Genomic DNA, 19,567 nt, shown 5'->3' with positions numbered 1-19,567 from the left:
TTTGGTCAGAAATGAATTTACAATGTATATTTATTAGTAGTGACTGTGGACCCCAGAATTTGGTAGACCTATCGGTTTTATCTAAAAAATAATTAGTATACTAGTAGTATTACACTTGGGTTTTTATTTGGGTCTGCACTGCTAAAAAGGAGGAAAAAACATCATTTCATCAATTTATTGTAGTATTCCATAAAATCTGGATAATATGAGAATATTTGAATGATATAAAAATCCAAATACAAGTAGAAAAATATAAAACAATTCTCACATACAGCATACTGATACTGCTTGCAAATATACGTAACTTCTGGTACCATAAAACAAATACTCTCACCCCCAAAATAGCCAATCACATGGTGAGGTTTGGTCCCAGTAAGTTGAAATATAGTCCACTAGGGCTACATAATTTTGATTACATTTTTCAAAACTATTCACAGTATATTCCATATTTATATTCACATACACTGTACACTTTTAACAACAATGCTTTACTTCGTCGTTGGGTGAAAATAAGAGGTACTCAATGGTAGTATGATATAATATTTTACAAAGTGGACTCTTAAATGTAGTAACTAGTAAACATGAATAATAGATGTCCAGCATGATCTGCATGGATATGAAAAACAGCATATAAGGAAATGAGTTAAACATAACATTCAGGGAATTTTGGTGCTTTTTTGGTCAAAAGAGCCAGATGAAACACTGATATAAATACATATACATATATGTCTGAACTTTCAATGAATGAAGTATTCCAGTAGAAAATCTTTATTTTTTTCTTAAATTTTCTTTTTTCCATGTAAATACCATAATAATACTTAAAATTTACTTCTTAACTGTGAGAACACATTTCTTTTGAAAACTGAAAATCGCCAAATTTTTGCAACAGTTACCGCTACTTTCCTGTGATGGTTAATATATTGTACATGTATTTATAAACAAGAATGTTTTTTTTCTGGTGATTTCTGGTCATTGTTCTTAATAATCCTGAATGATATAATAAAATGCAAAAGAAAAATTTTTTTTTTATAAGGGGATGGTCTCAGGTCTTCACGCAAAAATAGAGTTCTTGCGAAAATAAAGGGATATACAGTAAAAAGGAGAAAGGACCTTAACTGTGAGCTGTGTTTCCTTCTCCATCTCTAAGATTGCCATAAAATAACAAGTAAATTAAACATCAGATATGCCTCCATACATCTGGTACCTGCCATGTAAATTTCTTGAAATTCACATACAGGTGTACACCACCAAAGAAGTTTTCAAAAGTAAAACTTGAAAAGCATATATACAACATTGGGGTTATACATTCTCTGGTTTATATGGAATGTTTTATAAAATATCACATAATAGATTAAAATGTTACATATATTTATATATGTACAGTTTAAACCAACCAAATAAAAACAAATTCTCTATACATAGAAAAATAACGAAACGGGTCATGCATGGGAATGATTTAACAATTATACAAGAACAAAATGGAAATCATGTAAGTAATCAACAAACACAATTTATATGGAATCTTTGGCTTTTATGAGAATTTGGAAATTTTGGAAGACTTAAATGGAAAATAAAAATCCAATTCAAATAAAACACAACAGCTAAATAGACAATGCAATGATTTTTATGTACAAATTACTTTCTACTAAGTATAAGTGATTTGCAATGCATTCACATATATATACATATATAAAGCCAAAAAATGTTTAGATTCTCTGACACTGCCACTTGGATCAAACTCCGCTATACTGTTAATTTTTTTCTGACATACTGGGGAATAACCATTACATGTATTTTTTTCTATAGTTGAAAATAAGTTTTCTTTATGGAGAGAACTAATATATAGGCCACTTTTGCCTGCTGTTCAATCCATTTTGATTGTATTCTTCTTTTTATATCATGAATAAAATACTTCTTAAACTAAACTCAAACTAAAATACATGTACTAAATAACTTTTCTTTAAAACAAGAGGTCCATGGGCCACAATGCTCACCTGAGTAACACTGACCCTACTGTTTCATTGCCACAATTAAATAATTCTGATTTTAAAAGTACATAGCATTTGTGATAAAATACAAGACATGTATCAAACATAAAATATTAAATCTATACCAAATTCTAAGTCAACATACTCACAAGATAAACAAGAGCATTAAAACATCCGAGTCTAAAACTAAATCCTTCACTCCTGATTATTGCTCCCCAAACCATAAGAATACAGTTAAAATTCAGTAACAAATTAATCTATTTCAGGATATAGACAATCTAAAATCTAATCTGAACAACAATACAGGCACTGTTGTCAAGGTACAAAAAAATAAAATTAAAATTCAAAATTAAAACGGGCAAAGATTGTCAAAATTTCCGAGATTTTTTATCAGCTTCTTTTTTGCATGGATTTGAGTTCGACACTGTCCTCTGCATTCTGTCGTTTCAGCGTCGGTCTACGTGTTCGCGAGTTGCCAATATCCTTTCTCTGATTACCTTTTCTTCCATCGCAGCCCTCCGCCCGACTCGTACCACTACTCTCTATAGATGCACTTGAATAATACACACTGGAACTATTAGAATTTGAGCGTTCTAACAAATTATTGTTTTCCTCCGGCTGTCTTTCTGACATTCGTCTAGTCCTGTCTGAGACAACAGTCTGTTCTGAAGATGAGGGGGTATTTTCCAGACTTCTAGGACTACTTATACTGGGCTGAGAACTACTCGGGGTTTTGTCGACTACGGGAATTTGGAGCTGGGACACGGGAGAGACACTAGTGGTCACCCGTCCCCTCGCTGCCAGGTTTGAGCCATCTCTACACACAGAGACATCGTAAGCAGTCACGTAACTCCAGTCTGACGTGGCAGCTAAACTGGAGGTTTCCTCCGATAAAATGTGGTTGGTGAAATCATACCCACGATTCACCTGGCCGGCTTTTGTAGCGGGGCCAGTTATCACTATCTTAGGTTTGTCTTCTTGCATAATCTCAATCACAAAAGCAATAAAAGAGTAACAATATATATACTCCATCTGCAAGACAAAAATTGCTCAACAATAATAAAATGAAAATCAGAAAAGCTCGCATCTTCATCAAAAGTTATAAGGAAGTTTGAATTATTAATATCAGTAAATGCAAGATTGTGGATTGCATAAATTAAGCCTTATTTTATTCAAAAATGGTTCTAAGATTACAAAGCTCATCTCAACGGATGCAATTTCAATCTAATAGCTAGGTCTTGCAGTTACTTAGGAATAAACTTATTTTTTGTTTTAAAATTCTATATTTGTCAATCATAAAGACAATGTAATTCAAATTCAGCATCTAAAACAAGCATCATCCATGCAAGTTTGGTAAAACTTCTCAGTTGGTCTAGGTAGCACTTGAAGTTACATTGGAATGTCTGCCTTCAAAAACAATAACCTGGTCACTCATCTGGAAAATGTAGGTTAAATTCAGCTTCTCGAGCAACTTTGGTAGTGCGCTTCCATTGTTGCTTGCATCATCCATGCAAGTTTGGTCCAGGTCGGCCTTACTAATTTTTTGGTCAATGAGCCATTTCAAAACTTCACTCTGGTCACTCTTCTGGTAAATATAGGTCAGATCAAGCATCTAACTTGGAATGACACCTAGTCATAAACACATTAACCTGGTCATTCCTTTGCTGAAATTGCAGCATCTGAAACCTTGACTGGTACAATGAATCACACTGGAAGGATTCTTCAAGCATCTCTGATTAATAAATGGCATAAAAGTACTATTTGACAAGAAATCTGCTCCCAAAAACCATAACCTTAGAGGATAATGCTGAGGGTAATATATACCCTCCCCCAGCTATTTTCATTGAGGTGAGCTAAATTGAATGACAGATACATTCAAAGGTCATCTTGTAACTACATTGTACTTACAACATTTGGCACAAGTGCAGGTCTGTTTTTTTTAACAATTCGGACAGCATTGAAAATGTCTACTTCTCCCTCGGCTTTGAGTTGATCACAACAATAATTACATGCACAATATACTCCAACTCTAGTAAGGCCATCCCTGTAATATGACAGAAGTATTTTTAGTATCCATAGTATCCATGGTAACACTATATTTATCTAAATAAAAACCTGAGCTACCTTGATGTAGTCTGCATACCAAGTTTTATTGAAATTGGACCAAAAAACATAGGAGTAAGGTGGACATTATAAAACATACTTGGACATAACTTAGGATTCTAATTTTGATTGAAATCAGACAACTATTTACATGTGTATAGGACATTTTATAACTTACTTGGACATAACTAGGACTGGATTGAGTGGGTTTGTCTTCTGCTGCCATTCCTCCACGAATCCCATAAGGTAGATCAGGGACTTGGAGGAGAAGGGAGTTTTCTCCTTACTGGCCCAGCTGTTCAGTTGGAAGATTTTTACAATCGTTGTGTCCTGGCCTGAATCGCCGAGAGGTATACACGTTATGTTCTGAAAATATCAGTTACATTTACTCTGATAAAAATTAGGCAGAATGTCTTTGTATCACAACTAAAAATAAATAGAATTTGCAATTCTTAGCATGTTTCAAAAATTTACTTTTATATATACCTTCAAGATAAATGGGGAAAAGGAAAAAAAGATATATAATTTATATAAAATTGGAAAGAAATATATTTTATGCTGTTACAGTGACTATAACCAATCATGCTTTATAAAAATGCCCTTAATACCACACAGGAAAAAGAACAAAGAAATTGTATAAAAATTTGAAGAAGAAAGGAAGAAATTTTAAATATATTAAGCTCAATACATAAGGGTCTTGAGTAAGATATTTACAGTACCAACAGAACACAATCAGACACCAGAGCAATCCCAAAAAGATGATCCCAAATTTGCTTTTTGTAGGCTTGGGATCCTCTAATGACAAATTGGATGCTCGGTGCATGTAGGCGCTAGCAACCAGAGGAGAACCCCAAACAAACATGGAAAGCAGCAAACCAGGGATTTAGTTTTGGCCTTCTCTTGTTTGATTGTGCCTTATTGGTACTGAATAAGGAATTTAAAAAAGAATTAAATATGTATATTTTAAAAACCAACATAATTGTACATATTGACAAAAAAAAATTAAAGCATTTGAAGCAAATACAATTAAAAAATATATTATTAATTATAAGATTATCGTGCCCCCAAACATTTCACTTAAAGTGTGATTGCTTGTATCAATGTTTGGTTGGATGTTTTAAAATTTTCACTAACCATCTATTTACATTGATAAATCTACCTTTACTAAAACCCTAACAAGCAAGGTTGCAGAGCTCATTAGTTTATTAAAGTTATGCTGAGTTTTAAACACTGGATATTGATAAAAAAAGGGGGGGGAGGCTACATCTACACAGTCACACAAGTGGATCATAATGTATCAATATCAGTGGATCATATTTATAATATAAAACAAACTTTGATGAAAATGTTTCACAAATCCTACCAAATCAAGCCTTCTCAAATCTCAATCATATAAGTGTACAAAAAAAAATTAGTGCTACGAAAATTATGATATTAAAGCAGGTCAATGTAAAATTGATGAACTTTTATTTAAAAATAATGAAAAAAGTGAGGGGGAAAATGATTGCCACACGTAAAATGCTGATTCCTCACTTCATGCAAATATAGCAAAAAAAAAAAGGTGAAAACTGCAGAGGAAAAAAAAGTGTTAAAAAAAGTGAGTAAAACTGAAGGGTTACCAGTGCATCTGACCCTAGATGCTTAAGAACTGAGTCATACTGTAGTCTAGGGAGCTGGAATTAGGAACATATATATACATACAGCCCTCCATAAGGATTAGTTCAAAACAAAATGTTAAATATGTTATGACATACCATCTAACAGTGACGCGTGGGACCGACACAGTGCCAGATAAAAGAGTTTGTTAATGAGCTATGGATGTAGCATATTGTGTAAATGCTGTAGATCACTAAATTTTCGCTACACCTTATTTTCGCGAGATATTCATTAACTCTTCATTAGCGAAACAAAATTTTCGCGAATTGTGGTTATTGCTCTATATAATCTTAAAGAATAATTATAGTAAATTTTCGCGAGCACACTGTTATGCGTATGCTAAAAAGTGATTTACAGTATTACACATTAAGCTTGCTCTTGATAAAGTTTAGCTGTTATGCGTATGCTTTTCCATTAGATCTAATATCATTAGGAAGTTTGTTACACTTCATTACATATCCCAAAAGTAGAACATATAATTATTTTAATTGTTGTTTAAAGGGGGGGATCTGAAAAACTTATAAATTCCCTTTTAAACACCGGGTAATATGGTAATACCATATCTAGTTTAATATAATTTCATTTAAAACCTATAGTGCAACATGTTAACAAAACTCATAAAGCACAACAGGCCTCCAAATGAAACATTTAGGAATAGAAGCAATGTTAGCTCAAAGCTGGAGACACGTGAAGAGTTACTTCTGTTAGCAACAGGCCATTAGTGGATGACATTTCTTTACAAATAGACAAACAGACAGACAGACATACTTTTCGGATGGCGAATGCCCTGATGGTCACATGAGACACCTTGTGGCTTCCTAAATACTTCACTCCGATTGGTCCAAATTTCTGCTCCTCATCCAGCTCCATTGGCCAAAAGCAAGGATAGTTCTGTATAGAAAAAAAAATGGTCTCAATTTAGAGTTCTTGTTTACCAATCAAAATTATTGAAATCATTTAAAAAAACTTTTTGAATTAAAATAGAAGTAAAAAGCAAAGAATTATACACACAGACACTGGATCATGGCATAAGCTAGTTTTGGACTTTGGCCAGAAAAAAAAGAACAAGTTATGATAAATAGATACTCACCCTAGAGAATTTGGAGTCATTGAGTAAGACGACAGAGGTGATTTTGTAATCAAATACCAATCTCCACACGTCAGGAATGGTGTGCTGCAGGGGCCACTGGGTGACCATGAAGTTATTTTGCTGATAATAACCCTGAAAAGATATACAAGATTCTGTCAAATATTTACTGGATAGACAAAAATACTAGGAATCAAAGGATACGGACTGCAGGCATCAAATCTTATATAAAACCTTGGTATATGCTACATATATGTACATATGTACATATAATGCTTAATATTTCCATTTCTAATTTTTTTCTCTGTGATAACTCTTTGAAAGTTAGGGAGTTTATTTCTTTGTAATTCTGTCGGAATGTAAATTAGGCAGGTCGATAGGTCGTGAGCTAAGGAGGCCTAATACGCATGCAAATCTCGTGCACATTTGTCTCCGTGTCTGATGCTAAAGAGGCTAAATATGCATGTAAATCTCATGGGGCTGCCTTTGTGTTTGACGTCAGTGGGCAAGGACTATTGAAATTGACATGGAAGTCCTCATGCAATTTAAATCTATTTATCCACATTTTTAAAGTCTAAATTTACAATTTTATTTCACAATGAAATGGAAATATAAGGAATCACTGTCTAGTTAGTGTAGTATGCCAGGTACATCAACGATAGTGGGAAACATGGGATAATTTATGCAAATTATCCCATGTTTCCCACTATCATTGATGCCCTGGCATACTGTGGAATCATTTTTGTTTGTGGGGGACCAATGTTCGTGGCTTTCCTGGGTTATCCTTATCCACGAATTAACATCCCCATGAATGTATGTACAAACATTTGTTTTATTATGTATTTAAGTTACGAAAAGGAAAAAGAAATTGTTATCAACGAAATTACGTCCCCACGAACCAGGAGATTTTTGGCCTCCCACGAACATTGACCCCCACGAATAAACATAGGTAATCAGAGATTACAGAGCTCACCTCAACGAATGTTGTCTTTAAGTAAGGCAAAGTCACACAATTAACCAACAAAAAGTGTACATTCCAAAAATGAAAATATTCATGCAATTTTGATCTGATACTTTGAAATAGACCTATATAAAATATTCAAACTAGTTCTTCTTCATGAAAATGTAAATAAAATCCAGCATCTGAAGCAAATTTGAGAGTTTTCATCCCTTGATGCATCATTTGTGCAAGTTTGGTTTATACAATGTTATATATAAGCCTTATAGTTTCTTGGTAATAGACCTGCACCCACAACTTTTACCTGGTCCATTATCTGAAAAATGTATGTCTAATTCAGCATCCGAAGCAAGTCCATTAGTGTGCATCCTAAGATGTATCATCCATGGAAGTTTGGTCATTAAAGAACTCATAGTTACTTCGAAATGAATCATGCACCAAAAACTTTAACCTGTTCACTCAACCGGAAAATGTAGGTCAGATTCAGCATCTGAAGCAAGCCTGGTAGTATGCATCCTTAGATGTATCATCCATGCAAGTTAAGTCATCATAGGGCTCATAGTATATTAAAATTGAGACCTGCACCAAAAACTTTAACCTGTTCATTCAATCGGAAAATGTAGGTCAGATTCAGCATCCGAAGCAAGCCTGGTAGTATGCATCCTTAGATGTATCATCCATGCAAGTTTGGTCAACATAGGGCTTATAGTTACTTGGAAATGAAATCTGCACCAAAAACTTTAACCTGTTCACTCAACCGGAAAATGTAGTTCAGATTCAGCATCCGAAGCAACCCTGGTAGTATGCATCCTTAGATGTATCATCCACACAAGTTTGGTCATTATAGTGCTCATAGTTACTTGGAAATGAGACCTGCACCAAAAACTTTAACCTGTTCACTCAACCGGAAAATGTAGGTCAGATTCAGCATCCGAAGCAAGCCTGGTAGTATGCATCCTTAGATGTATCATCCATGCAAGTTTGGTCATTATAGTGCTCATAGTTACTTGGAAATGAGACCTTCACCAAAAACTTTAACCTGTTCACTCAACAAAATTAGGTTTCAGCATCCGAAGCAACCCTGGAAATGTGCATCCTTAGATGCACCATCCATGCAAGTTTGGTCAACATAGGGCTCATAGTTACTTGGAAATGAAAACCTGTTCACTCAACCGGAAAATGTAGGTCAGATTCAGCATCCGAAGCAAGCCTGGTAGTGTGCATCTTTAGATGTATCATCCATGCAAGTTTGGTCAACATAGGTCTTACAGTTACTTGGAAATGAGACCTACACCAAAAAGTGCACCAAAAATGTTAACCTGCTCCAAAAACATAAACCTGGTCATTCCTCTGCTGAAATTGCAGCATCTGAAACTTTGACTGGTACAATGAAACACACTAGAAGCATCTTCCATGCATGTCTAATCAATATAGGACATAGAAGTACTTAAAAAGAAAACTGCTCCAAAAAACTTAACCTGGGACGCCGACACCGACGCCGACACCGAGGGTATTACATAAGCTCCCCCAACTTCGTTGAGGTGAGCTAAAAATGATTCCACAGTACTACACTAACTAGACAGTGATTCCTTGAACATTCTTATGATGAAATTTTATGTTATGATGAACATTCTTATGAAATTAAAATCTGCAAGTGAAACATTTTCACAGCAAATATTGAATTATTTTTTTTAGTATATAATGTGGAATAATAACTCGAATTTCTCTTTTAAATAGAAAAATATTTTCCCATCTTCAATCAAGCCCCTAAGCTTTAATTCATCCAAATATATCTTATAAAAGGACAACAGTCCTTGACATTGGTTAATGATGATGATCAGGTAATTGACCTAGAAGCATCAGTCAGAACTCAAACCCAGACCTATTTTTTTCCACCTAGAATCCAGATACCTGGATACGAAAGCTTTAGTCAGTTAAAGTAATTAATCAAAGACCTTGTCTGTGTTTTGAAGCAGCCAATAGTCCTTTTGTTGTGCTCTAAACTATTTTTATTAACATGATTAACCTCAGACATTCATCAAGCAGATTAATCCTTGCATCAAGTACCAGCAGTAAGAAGCGTGCTGGGGTAGACAAAATGAATTTTCAAAATGTGCTTCATTAGTTTCTGGCCCAGGGATCATAAAACATCTTAAGCTTAATTAAGTCAAAATATTCATATCATACTAAAATTTTAATATTGAGTCAAGCAGAGAAAAATTAAAATATTTGTCAGTATAATGCTTCACAAAAGTGCAGTTGTTATCTGCAAATTAAGAGATTTATTCAACCATTAAACATTTTACACTGACGATTAAAAATTTAACTCAAGTTTAAGTCTCATTATCCTGGGACCAGAATTCAGGATATCAGTGTTTTGCTACTTACATCGACATACACAGCATTTATAAAGTCTGTGGCGTGTTCACCGGACTCCGCAGTTAACAAGTAGGGGCGAGCTCGTTCAGCTAATTAAAAACAAACATTCATAATTTAACTCTAATATTCTAAAATTTATGACTTTAATAGCAATGGATACAGGCCATTCAATCTCATTTAATGGAGAGTAAATATAATCTCTCTGACAACAAATCAATTATCAAGGTTCACAATATTCTGGGACTATACTTTTAGGTGGCAGCCATTGTAAGCCTATAATCTGTTTTGATTGCAAAGAGAAATTTTAAAAGCTGCAGCCGACTGCATTTTACGATCAATGATTCAAATTGTACCTAAGGCTCCTAAAAGCTCATCAAATATTAAACAATAAATGTAAGTTTTCTATTTCAAGTACTCAGTATGGATTAGAGAGAGAACTGAAGAACATAATCAATACACTAATTGAAGCAAACATTCCAAGTTAGAAACTTTTAGATTTATCAGCAAATTTTTTCAAAAAAATTGGCTCGATTTTCTGGAATAGATTCGACTTATTAAAAGCTGAACATTTCTACTTTGCAATGATCACTACAAATATGAGTCAAATGGGAGAGAACATCAATGTAATCACTGATACAGAAAAGGAGGACTGGGACAAAGCATCATAGCTATATACCCTGATTTTACTGCATGCTTTAGGGCAACATACAACTCGCTATAATCTAAAACTCATACTTTTGACATCTACCTTCTCCATTCCCCCTCCCCCAATCCCCAAATCTTTTTTCTCTGCTAACCACTCTACTTTGACCAGATCCCCAGGGGCTGTGGCTTCACACCATTGCAGATTTGATACTCACGCGGCAGGAGCATGATATCGCGACTTTTGGAGCGATTCTCAGATCTGTGGCCACCAGCGCAGTCTCCGATACTTAATTTGGTCACTTGAGACTTCAGGGTCTGGAAAAACATGCAAGCAATCTGTACAAGTCTTAATCAAGACAAGATACATCACTCTATCGTTTCATCTCTTGGCCTTTATTTTGCTATATTAATCACCATCATGAAAAGAGAAACTCATTATTTTTCTACCATCCCCAGAGATATGTTCTGTTTTCTTTTCACATATAAAAATCAATGGCTTAAACACTCTTGTCTGAATATGATGCTGTAACTTTGCAATGAATAGTGACATCTGATCTTGTTTGAATGAAGCATTACATAATTTACATCACCGTTTTTATTTTGGGAAGAATATCAGCCCACACTATATACAATGTTGATTAGGATATTTGTAATTCTAATTGATTTTGGTTGACTTATCATCAATAGATGTTCCATATATATATTCCCAGATGTTAAAAATTACACATCTAGACAATATCAATTATGACAGTTAAGATAATATTTCAGGAAGGAAAAAATTGCAGATTGATGTACCTGAAACTCCTTCTCGAAGCCCAGCATCCTGGTTCTTGGGTCTTTTACAGATAATCTTGAGGCTACTGCAGGGAACTGCACTGCAGGCACTACTGTTATACCACACTGGAGATACATGGCTATACACTCGTATATCAGGCGATACTGAAACTTTACAAAAAAAATTACATCAGTGATAAAAATAGGACATCTTATTATTTCTCTGAATTTTTATTCACTTGATGGTATGTTGCTTCCTTACCAGCGTTCGAACCATATTTTTCCTGAACTTGCGGAGATGAAGCACAGCACTGTATACATCTACATGTCCCTCTGCCTCCAGTTCCTTCAGGCAGTAATCCACAGCAATGAAAACAGCAGTCTTACCCCCACCACACCTGTTATAAAAAGTCACACAGGTAAATTTCTAGATAATAGTCACACTTCGTTATCTCAAACTTGATGGGTCTGAGAAAACACTTAAATTCTGAGATTGAAGAGGAATCGAGATATTGAGGGTAAAATATACTTAAAGAATATATGGTTGGGACTTCTACATCACTTGGACATATCCATGATATTTGAGTTTAAGATACCGAAGTTCAACTGATATTCAAGATATTGGAGTTTGATTGAGATATACTGATCGAAGTTCAACTGTACTTAATAGATAGGAACAGAATCTGGACAATAAGCCACAGCACTTAGCATATCAACACAATTAAATGTACAGCAGCGGTAACCTTACTAAGTATTAAAACCAGAAGTCTCTGTCGAGACTGAAGCTCTACTGGTTTGTACTTATAGCAAAGGAAGAGAAAAGTACTTCAGCAGTTGGGAATTGAAACTTAACAACAGCAATAGATAGAATAATGATCCTTGATAAAGTCTCTTTATGTTCTTAGTGTAGTCTACAAGTTTGCGAAGTTATATTGAAATCAGACCAAAACTGTAGGAGGAGTAGCATTTTAAAGGAATTTCACAGAAATTTCTATTTTTAGTTACCACGGCAAAACCGTTTATTGAAATCAAAAGCTGATAAACAGAATTATGTATCTTAGTGTAGTCTACTTGTGTGCCAAGTTATATTGAAATCAGACCAAAACTGTAGGAGGAGTAGCATTTTCAAAGAATTTCACAGAAATGTCTATTTTTAGTAACCAGCAACAACGTTCATCGAAATCAAAAACAGATATAGAAAATTATGTATCTTAGTGTAGTCTACTTGTGTGCCAAGTTATATTGAAATCAGACTAAAAGTGTATGTGGAGTAGCAATTTAAAGGAATTTCACAGAAATTTCTATTTTTAGTAACCAGGGCAACAACGTTCATCGAAATGAAAAACCGATACACAGAATTATGTATCTTAGTGTAGTCTACTTGTGTGCCAAGTTATATTGAAATCAGACCAAAACTGTAGGAGGAGTAGCATTTTGAAAGAATTTCACAGAAATTTCTATTTTTAGTAACCACGGCAACACCGTTTATCGAAATCAAAAACCGATATACAGAATTATGTATCTTAGGGTAGTCTACTTGTGTGCTAAGTTATATTGAAATCAGACCAAAACTGTAGGAGGAGTAGCATTTTAAAGGAATTTCACAGAAATTTCTATTTTTAGTAACCACGGCAACAGCGTTCAGCGAAATCAAAAACTGATATACAGAATAATGTATCTTAGTGTTGTTTACTTGTGTGCCAAGTTAAATTGAAATCAGACCAAAACTGCAGGAGGAGTAGCATTTTAAAGGAATTTTACAGAAATTTCTATTTTTAGTTACCACGGCAACACCATTTATCAAAATCAAAAACCAATACACAGAATTATGTATCTTAGTGTAGTCTACTTGTGTGCCAAGTTATATTGAAATCAGACCAAAACTGTAGGAGGAGTAGCATTTTGAAAGAATTTCACAGAAATTTCTATTTTTAGTAACCACGGCAACAACGTTCATCGAAATCAAAAACCGATACATAAAATTATGTATCTTAGTGTAGTCTACTTGTGTGCCAAGTTATATTGAAATCAGACCAAAACTGTAGGAGGAGTAGCATTTTAAAGAAATTTCACAGAAATTTCTATTTTTAGTTACCACGGCAACACCGTTTATCAAAATCAAAAACCGATACACAGAATTATGTATCTTAGTGTAGTCTACTTGTGTGCCAAGTTATATTGAAATCAGATCAAAACTGTAAAAGGAGTAGCATTTTGAAAAATTGTTTACAGACAGACGGACAGACGGACAGACAGACGGACAGACGGACGGATGCCGGACGCATTACTATCGCATAAGCTCTTCTGGTCTCTGACCAGTAGAGCTAAAAAACCTGAGATTTCAAATATTTATAAATTTTAATTTCTGTACTTCTATATCTATACAGTCCAACCTTGTTATCTCAAAGACACCAAGAAAAAAACTTTGAGATATTCAAGGATTATAGATACTGAGGGCCAATTATTTAAAAAGTAAGTAGACAGGACTTCCAATTAAATCGATCACTTCTGCATATCCACCTTATTTAAGATAGTGATGTTTGAGAAACCATAGTTAACTGTATACATGTATATGCAAACATCTCTGAGAACCTTTACCAAGCATCTGTGCAAGAACTTACTTATGACAATACAATTGTATGTCTTAGTTGCATGTGTCATATTATATAATTTAAAAGTTCTGTGGTCATATTGTCAACATTTTCCTAGAAATTTTCTACTATGAAACTGTTACAAATGATTTTCAACTCAATTCATGACAAATAAGTGCCTTCTGGGACAATTCATTTTATATCTACCCTCTTTTATCTCTCGATAACATTGACGCTAAAACAAAACTTATCAATAATTCAGTTCCCCGGTGACCTGGGTGCACAATCTACAAATGAATCATTATATAGACGTGAAATATAGAAAAGCAACATTAGCAAATTAAAACATGTTAGACATGGAGAAAACTTTGCTGAATAAATAAATAATGTCTTATCACATTAGGCTGGGTTTCATTTGTTTAGGATGAGGAAATATTACTAGTCACATATTACTTGTCACATGCCACTAGATCAAGGGATTGTCCAACCAACCTGGCAAAGAAAAAGTATAGGGTTTGGTGACAAGCATGTGTAAATCACAGTTATTGGTGATTAATGTCTGCAGCCGTAAGAACATAAGCCTTCATATTAAAGCTACTCCTCATCCACTGTACTATCGAGCATTCAGATCACATCTTAACGGAGAATGAAAATTTCCGACAACGTCGATTGGGTAGGCATGTTCAAACGCACAAATCTTTATCAAGAGACTCCAAGTTACATAAAAAGACCATTAATGACAGCAAAGACAGGCTTATCTCAGTATTATTCCTTCTAGTTACCATGAAATAAATTTTTGCAGTAATAATTTTCATCTCATCCGCAAGGAAATAGGGAATCTTCTTAACTTAATTATAAAATGGAATAAGCAACAAATCATGGTTTTAGAGCACGTCAAGGAACTGAAAAAGTGTGCTTGTAATTAAGCCACTATTTGTTAAACCCTGATTTAAATTCACTTTTAGTTTTCAGTAATATGTTTCAATAAATTTTCTACATCCTTATTTGCCATTTTCCTGAGATGCACACGAAAATTAAAGTTATATAGCTGGGAACAAGGAATAATTACAATGAACTTATAAAAGGTCAGCTCAAATCTGAACTCTGAGGTATAGTTCACGTACAGGTTAAATTAATTACTTTGATATACCATATATTAGATTGGAAGTACATGTATATGATTAAGGAAGATTAAACCCACTTTGGATTTCTTGTTAATTAAGTTAAATATCTGCCTTATTTGGCTAACAAGCTAAACTCAATTAAATGTAAATCATAGCCTTACAAAAAATTAATCTCCTTCCAATTTTGTTTTAGCATTAATCGTACATGATTTTCCAGTTTAGTTCTATACTTCAAATTCACCATGAGAGCTAATTATCAGCCAATCATGTAAAGAAACACGAGAAATGACATTAAATAAGAGTCAGGTTTTCTTGTAGAAAATTTGCCAAATAATCAATCTAATACATATAAGTACATTCAGAGTGAGTACTTTTTGTTTTTTTAAGAATCAGGCAGATCGAGGCACTGTAAGATTAGTCTACAAGATTTGGCGGAAAAAACCATCCTTTTCAGTTTTCTCTCAGATGAACAGATCAATTAACAAATTTTTCAAAACTTGATAAAATTATTTTCCTAAATTTTTCCATATGTATTAAAGAAAATAAAGTTCATTCAAAATAAAATAAATAAGTTCCAAAAAAAAATAATTATCTTAAAGACACACAAGATTTAAAATAAACAATAAACAAAATTCAAAGTTAGATCTGACCAATAACTTTTCTAGAATTCATCAAGAGAAATAGGAAGTCAGAATCTGCCGAGATCTTCACTAAAACTGAAAACAAAACAACCTACCAAAATCTTAAAAATAGAAACCAAAAAAGGGTCAACCTACTGAAATCTTACTGATAGAAACCAAAATTGGGTCAACTTACTGAAATCTTACTGTCAGTAAACCAAAACTAAGTCAATCTACTGAAATCTAGCGGCAGTGACCCAGAACTGGGTCATCCAACTGAATCTTAGCGATAGTAAAGGGAAACTGGCCCAACCTACTAAAATCTTACTGACAGTCAACCAAAACTGGGTCAACCAAAACCGGGCCAACCTACTGAAATCTTACTGACAGTCCATCAAAACTGGGTCAACCAAAACCGAGCAAACCTACTGAAATCTTACTAACAGTCAACCAAAACTGGGTCAACCAAAAACCAAGCCATCCTACTGAAATCTTACCTGCAGTGAAATGAAATTGGGCCAGCCTACTAACCGAAACTAGTCCAGCCTTACTTAAAGCTTACCAGCTGTAAATAAAATCTGGCCAATCTTACTGAACATAATCTTACCTGCAGTGAACCAAAACTGGTCCAGTAGCTGTCAACATGAAGTCATGGACTCTACGTCTACAATCCAACACAAATCCGGCATCCGTCCCCTCATCATTAAATCCAATCATCTCAAAATGCTTGACAATTCTCTGAGTGGAGGCACCTTCCTAGTGTAGAATGAAGATATACTAAGGTAAATAATAATCCAGTGAAGTTGTGAACAGAAATGTAGTATAGCAAAAACCAATACTGCAGATTTCTTAATATACATGTGAAATTATTAAATTATCACATAATTTCGAGAGAAACATCATTCGCAAAATAAAATTACTCGGTACTTGCTTTCATTTTTTGGTGGTGAAATCTATGTAAATTAAATCTCTTGATCAACCGTACATTTGCAAAATTTTATTCGAGAGACTAGCAATTTGCCATTGAAGAGCACTTTTATGATAATAATTTAAGTACTTGTGAAAATAAGGAATCTACAGTATTCTGCCTACCCTTTGGATGCGTATGGTGCGGATTGTAAGCTGTGAGATCTCCATCGTAGACTCCAGCCAGATGTGGATGTTTCCATGTTTGACGTATTTGTGCATGCTGAAGACATCACCCCAATACTTGTCACATTGTTGCTGTTTGAATAACGAAGAAAAAAAATCAGAAACAGTAATATGCACTGTCACTTTGGAAAATAAACCCTTTATTTTTCTTATAAGAAATAAATTATTTTATCTTCAGTGGTAAAAATGAATGCTCTAGTATTACAATTGACAGCTTACATTGGCATTTTCAAAGAGACCTGTTGCCATGACAATACAGTGAACCCCTTCCTGCCACACCATGTTCCAGAAAGAGGGTACTGTCTTCTGTTTAGGTCCTGAAATGTAAAATGAAAGAGAAAATTATTGCTTAGAATGCTTTGCATGGGAATTGTTTCATTTCTCCAACATTTTATATATAAATGACTGCTTCCTTATAATCTAATTCTCATAATATTTTAATTCAAACAATCAAACAAACACATATGTCAAATGGAAAAGGAGGAATGAATCAAACTTACATTGAAAATCCATATTTAAAGAAAATGTATGGCTCAGGATCAGGGATTGATGAAAAGGAAATGGGGATTTACTAAAAGACTTACATATCTAGCTTTGAATCAGCATTTGGAAAGTTTTGTTTTAATCTGTTCAGAGAGAGGTTTGTATAGAAAATTGGAGAATTTTCTCCTTTTGTTAAAATATTGGATATTTCTGGATTATTCCCTTTAAGTTTTCCAATGAGTATAACAAAATAATCAATTAAAATCAAGAGGAAACATATGTGATGATCCCTCCTAATTCATTACTGCAATCTACATGGAATTTTACTAAAATAAATCTAAAATTCCTTTACAAACTACACACGCAGGTACACTTTTTCTACATCAGAATATAATCTTCTTGAAAGTCACTCAGAATCTTTTTAAATTTTACAGGTACTTCTGTACTTAATCAAAGGAAAACGAAATCTGTTTCCTAGTCTGGTTCGGAAAAGGAAAACCTTTTTACGGAAACTATTAGCATTGTCTGCAGCAGGTGCCCTGGGGCCCCTAATCTCAGCTGATAATGAACATGACAGAACAATTATCTAATCTCCAGTCTAAAATTCCTACAGGCTACCAGACAACTCTATCTCAAACAACAACTGCCTCAATAGAAAGCAGCTGGATGTAGACTGCCAAACAGTGAGGAATGGCTTCCTGGGATCCCGATAGGATTGGTCGAGTGACAGATCTAGAGGCATGGTCCTTACCTTGCGTGGCTATGTACTCTTTATCCTGACAGTAACCCTGGGAAACAAAAGACAAAAAAGACGTAAAATACAGTTATTACAATCAGCATGCATAGTAATCTCACATGATGGACCAGCTAGTGTTTACAATCTGATCATGAGGATATCTGAGGGGAGTGGTTATATATAATTCAAAATCTACATTATTTTGATGAAACGAGAGCAGATTTTTTCTTTGGTCTCATATTTATTTACTTAAAAAAAATATGATTTTAGTTTTTCACAATTCTGTATATTGATAAATAAAGATATTTTAAAATTTTAGCTGCAGGCCAATCCAGGATTTTGCATTAGAGGGGGTGATGTTAGATGTTGAGGGCCTGGGGACTGGATCCCTCTATACCAAGTGGGAACCTGAGTCATGTGAATCAGCAATTAAAAAAGCTTATTCAAACTCATTATAGGATTGCAATTCTACACATTTCATCCATATAGGACAGTGAGAACATAAACTTGAAACTTTGGTTTTGGATAAATGTTTTCTTGAAGTTAGACAAGGTCCTACATTAAACTATAATAAATTAGTAATGGGCATCCCAAGGTGAAACATTTTTTGCAATTCTGATCTGAAAGAGCTTGTACTTACTTGTGAATAAACTTACTCAAAAATTTCAAACTAATCACTTATCCAGAAAAAGTGATTCAAATCCAGCATCTGATGCAAGTTTGGGAGTCAGTTCATCCCTTGATGCATCAACCATACAAATTTGGTTCAGATAGGCCTTATGGAGATGGCAATGAATATGGCAAGTGTTAAGAAAACCAGCCAACAACATCACAAAAGTAGCTGTTGGATGAACACCAGAAGGGAAGAGGAAATCTGGTTGGCCAAAGACCAAATGAGGAACCACAGACTAAGTTGGGGAGAACTGGAGAGAAATGCTCAAGATAGAGAGAAGTGGAGAAGTCTAGTCCTTGCCCTGTGCACCTCCTTCATCTCTGACTAATGTAGGGCAAAGAAGTAAAAAGGAAACTTGAACCTGGGATGCCAAAACCAACTGTATCACATAAGCTCCACCCAACTTCATTGAGATGAGCTAAAAGGACCATACAAACTTCTAGTCAAACATGAATTTACTATGTATAGTAATACCTAAAGCGGGTTTTCTTGGCGGGTGTAGAATTTGGCGTTTTGCCTGCTGCAAGGTATGCCAATAATTTTGGCGTAATTTATTTTAGCGGACACAGGGTTTCATTTCTTTGCAGATGAACACTAA

The 19,567-nt window shown here is 34.4% G+C and overlaps 1 protein-coding gene across 4 annotated transcripts in view; it reads right to left on the bottom strand.

Moving 5' to 3' along the window:
• Positions 1-168: 168 nt before the first annotated feature.
• LOC134254213 (receptor-type tyrosine-protein phosphatase epsilon-like) overlaps positions 169-19,567 on the bottom strand; it is a 70,309-nt gene continuing 50,910 nt past the window's right edge. For 2 of the 4 annotated variants that reach the window (XM_062736762.1, XM_062736763.1), the window contains exons 8-21: positions 18,312-18,348; positions 17,297-17,394; positions 17,018-17,149; positions 16,533-16,681; positions 11,853-11,988; positions 11,612-11,761; positions 11,032-11,131; positions 10,181-10,260; positions 6,838-6,969; positions 6,516-6,638; positions 5,711-5,764; positions 4,270-4,457; positions 3,897-4,032; positions 169-3,020 (exon numbers count right to left, since the gene is read on the bottom strand). In XM_062736762.1, the coding sequence (XP_062592746.1) occupies positions 2,379-3,020; positions 3,897-4,032; positions 4,270-4,457; positions 5,711-5,764; positions 6,516-6,638; positions 6,838-6,969; positions 10,181-10,260; positions 11,032-11,131; positions 11,612-11,761; positions 11,853-11,988; positions 16,533-16,681; positions 17,018-17,149; positions 17,297-17,394; positions 18,312-18,348 (2,157 nt within the window). In that variant the 3' untranslated portion in view covers positions 169-2,378. The remainder of the gene's footprint in view (positions 3,021-3,896; positions 4,033-4,269; positions 4,458-5,710; positions 5,765-6,515; positions 6,639-6,837; positions 6,970-10,180; positions 10,261-11,031; positions 11,132-11,611; positions 11,762-11,852; positions 11,989-16,532; positions 16,682-17,017; positions 17,150-17,296; positions 17,395-18,311; positions 18,349-19,567) is intronic. The other 2 variants (XM_062736764.1, XM_062736765.1) reach the window with 1 other exon arrangement.

Source organism: Saccostrea cucullata, unplaced genomic scaffold, assembly GCF_032062105.1.
Source record: "Saccostrea cucullata isolate Sc308-1 unplaced genomic scaffold, CSIRO_AGI_Scuc_v1 ctg239, whole genome shotgun sequence".
In the NCBI taxonomy this organism is placed as follows: domain Eukaryota; kingdom Metazoa; phylum Mollusca; class Bivalvia; order Ostreida; family Ostreidae; genus Saccostrea; species Saccostrea cuccullata.
This window is presented reverse-complemented; position numbering and strand designations above follow the sequence as displayed.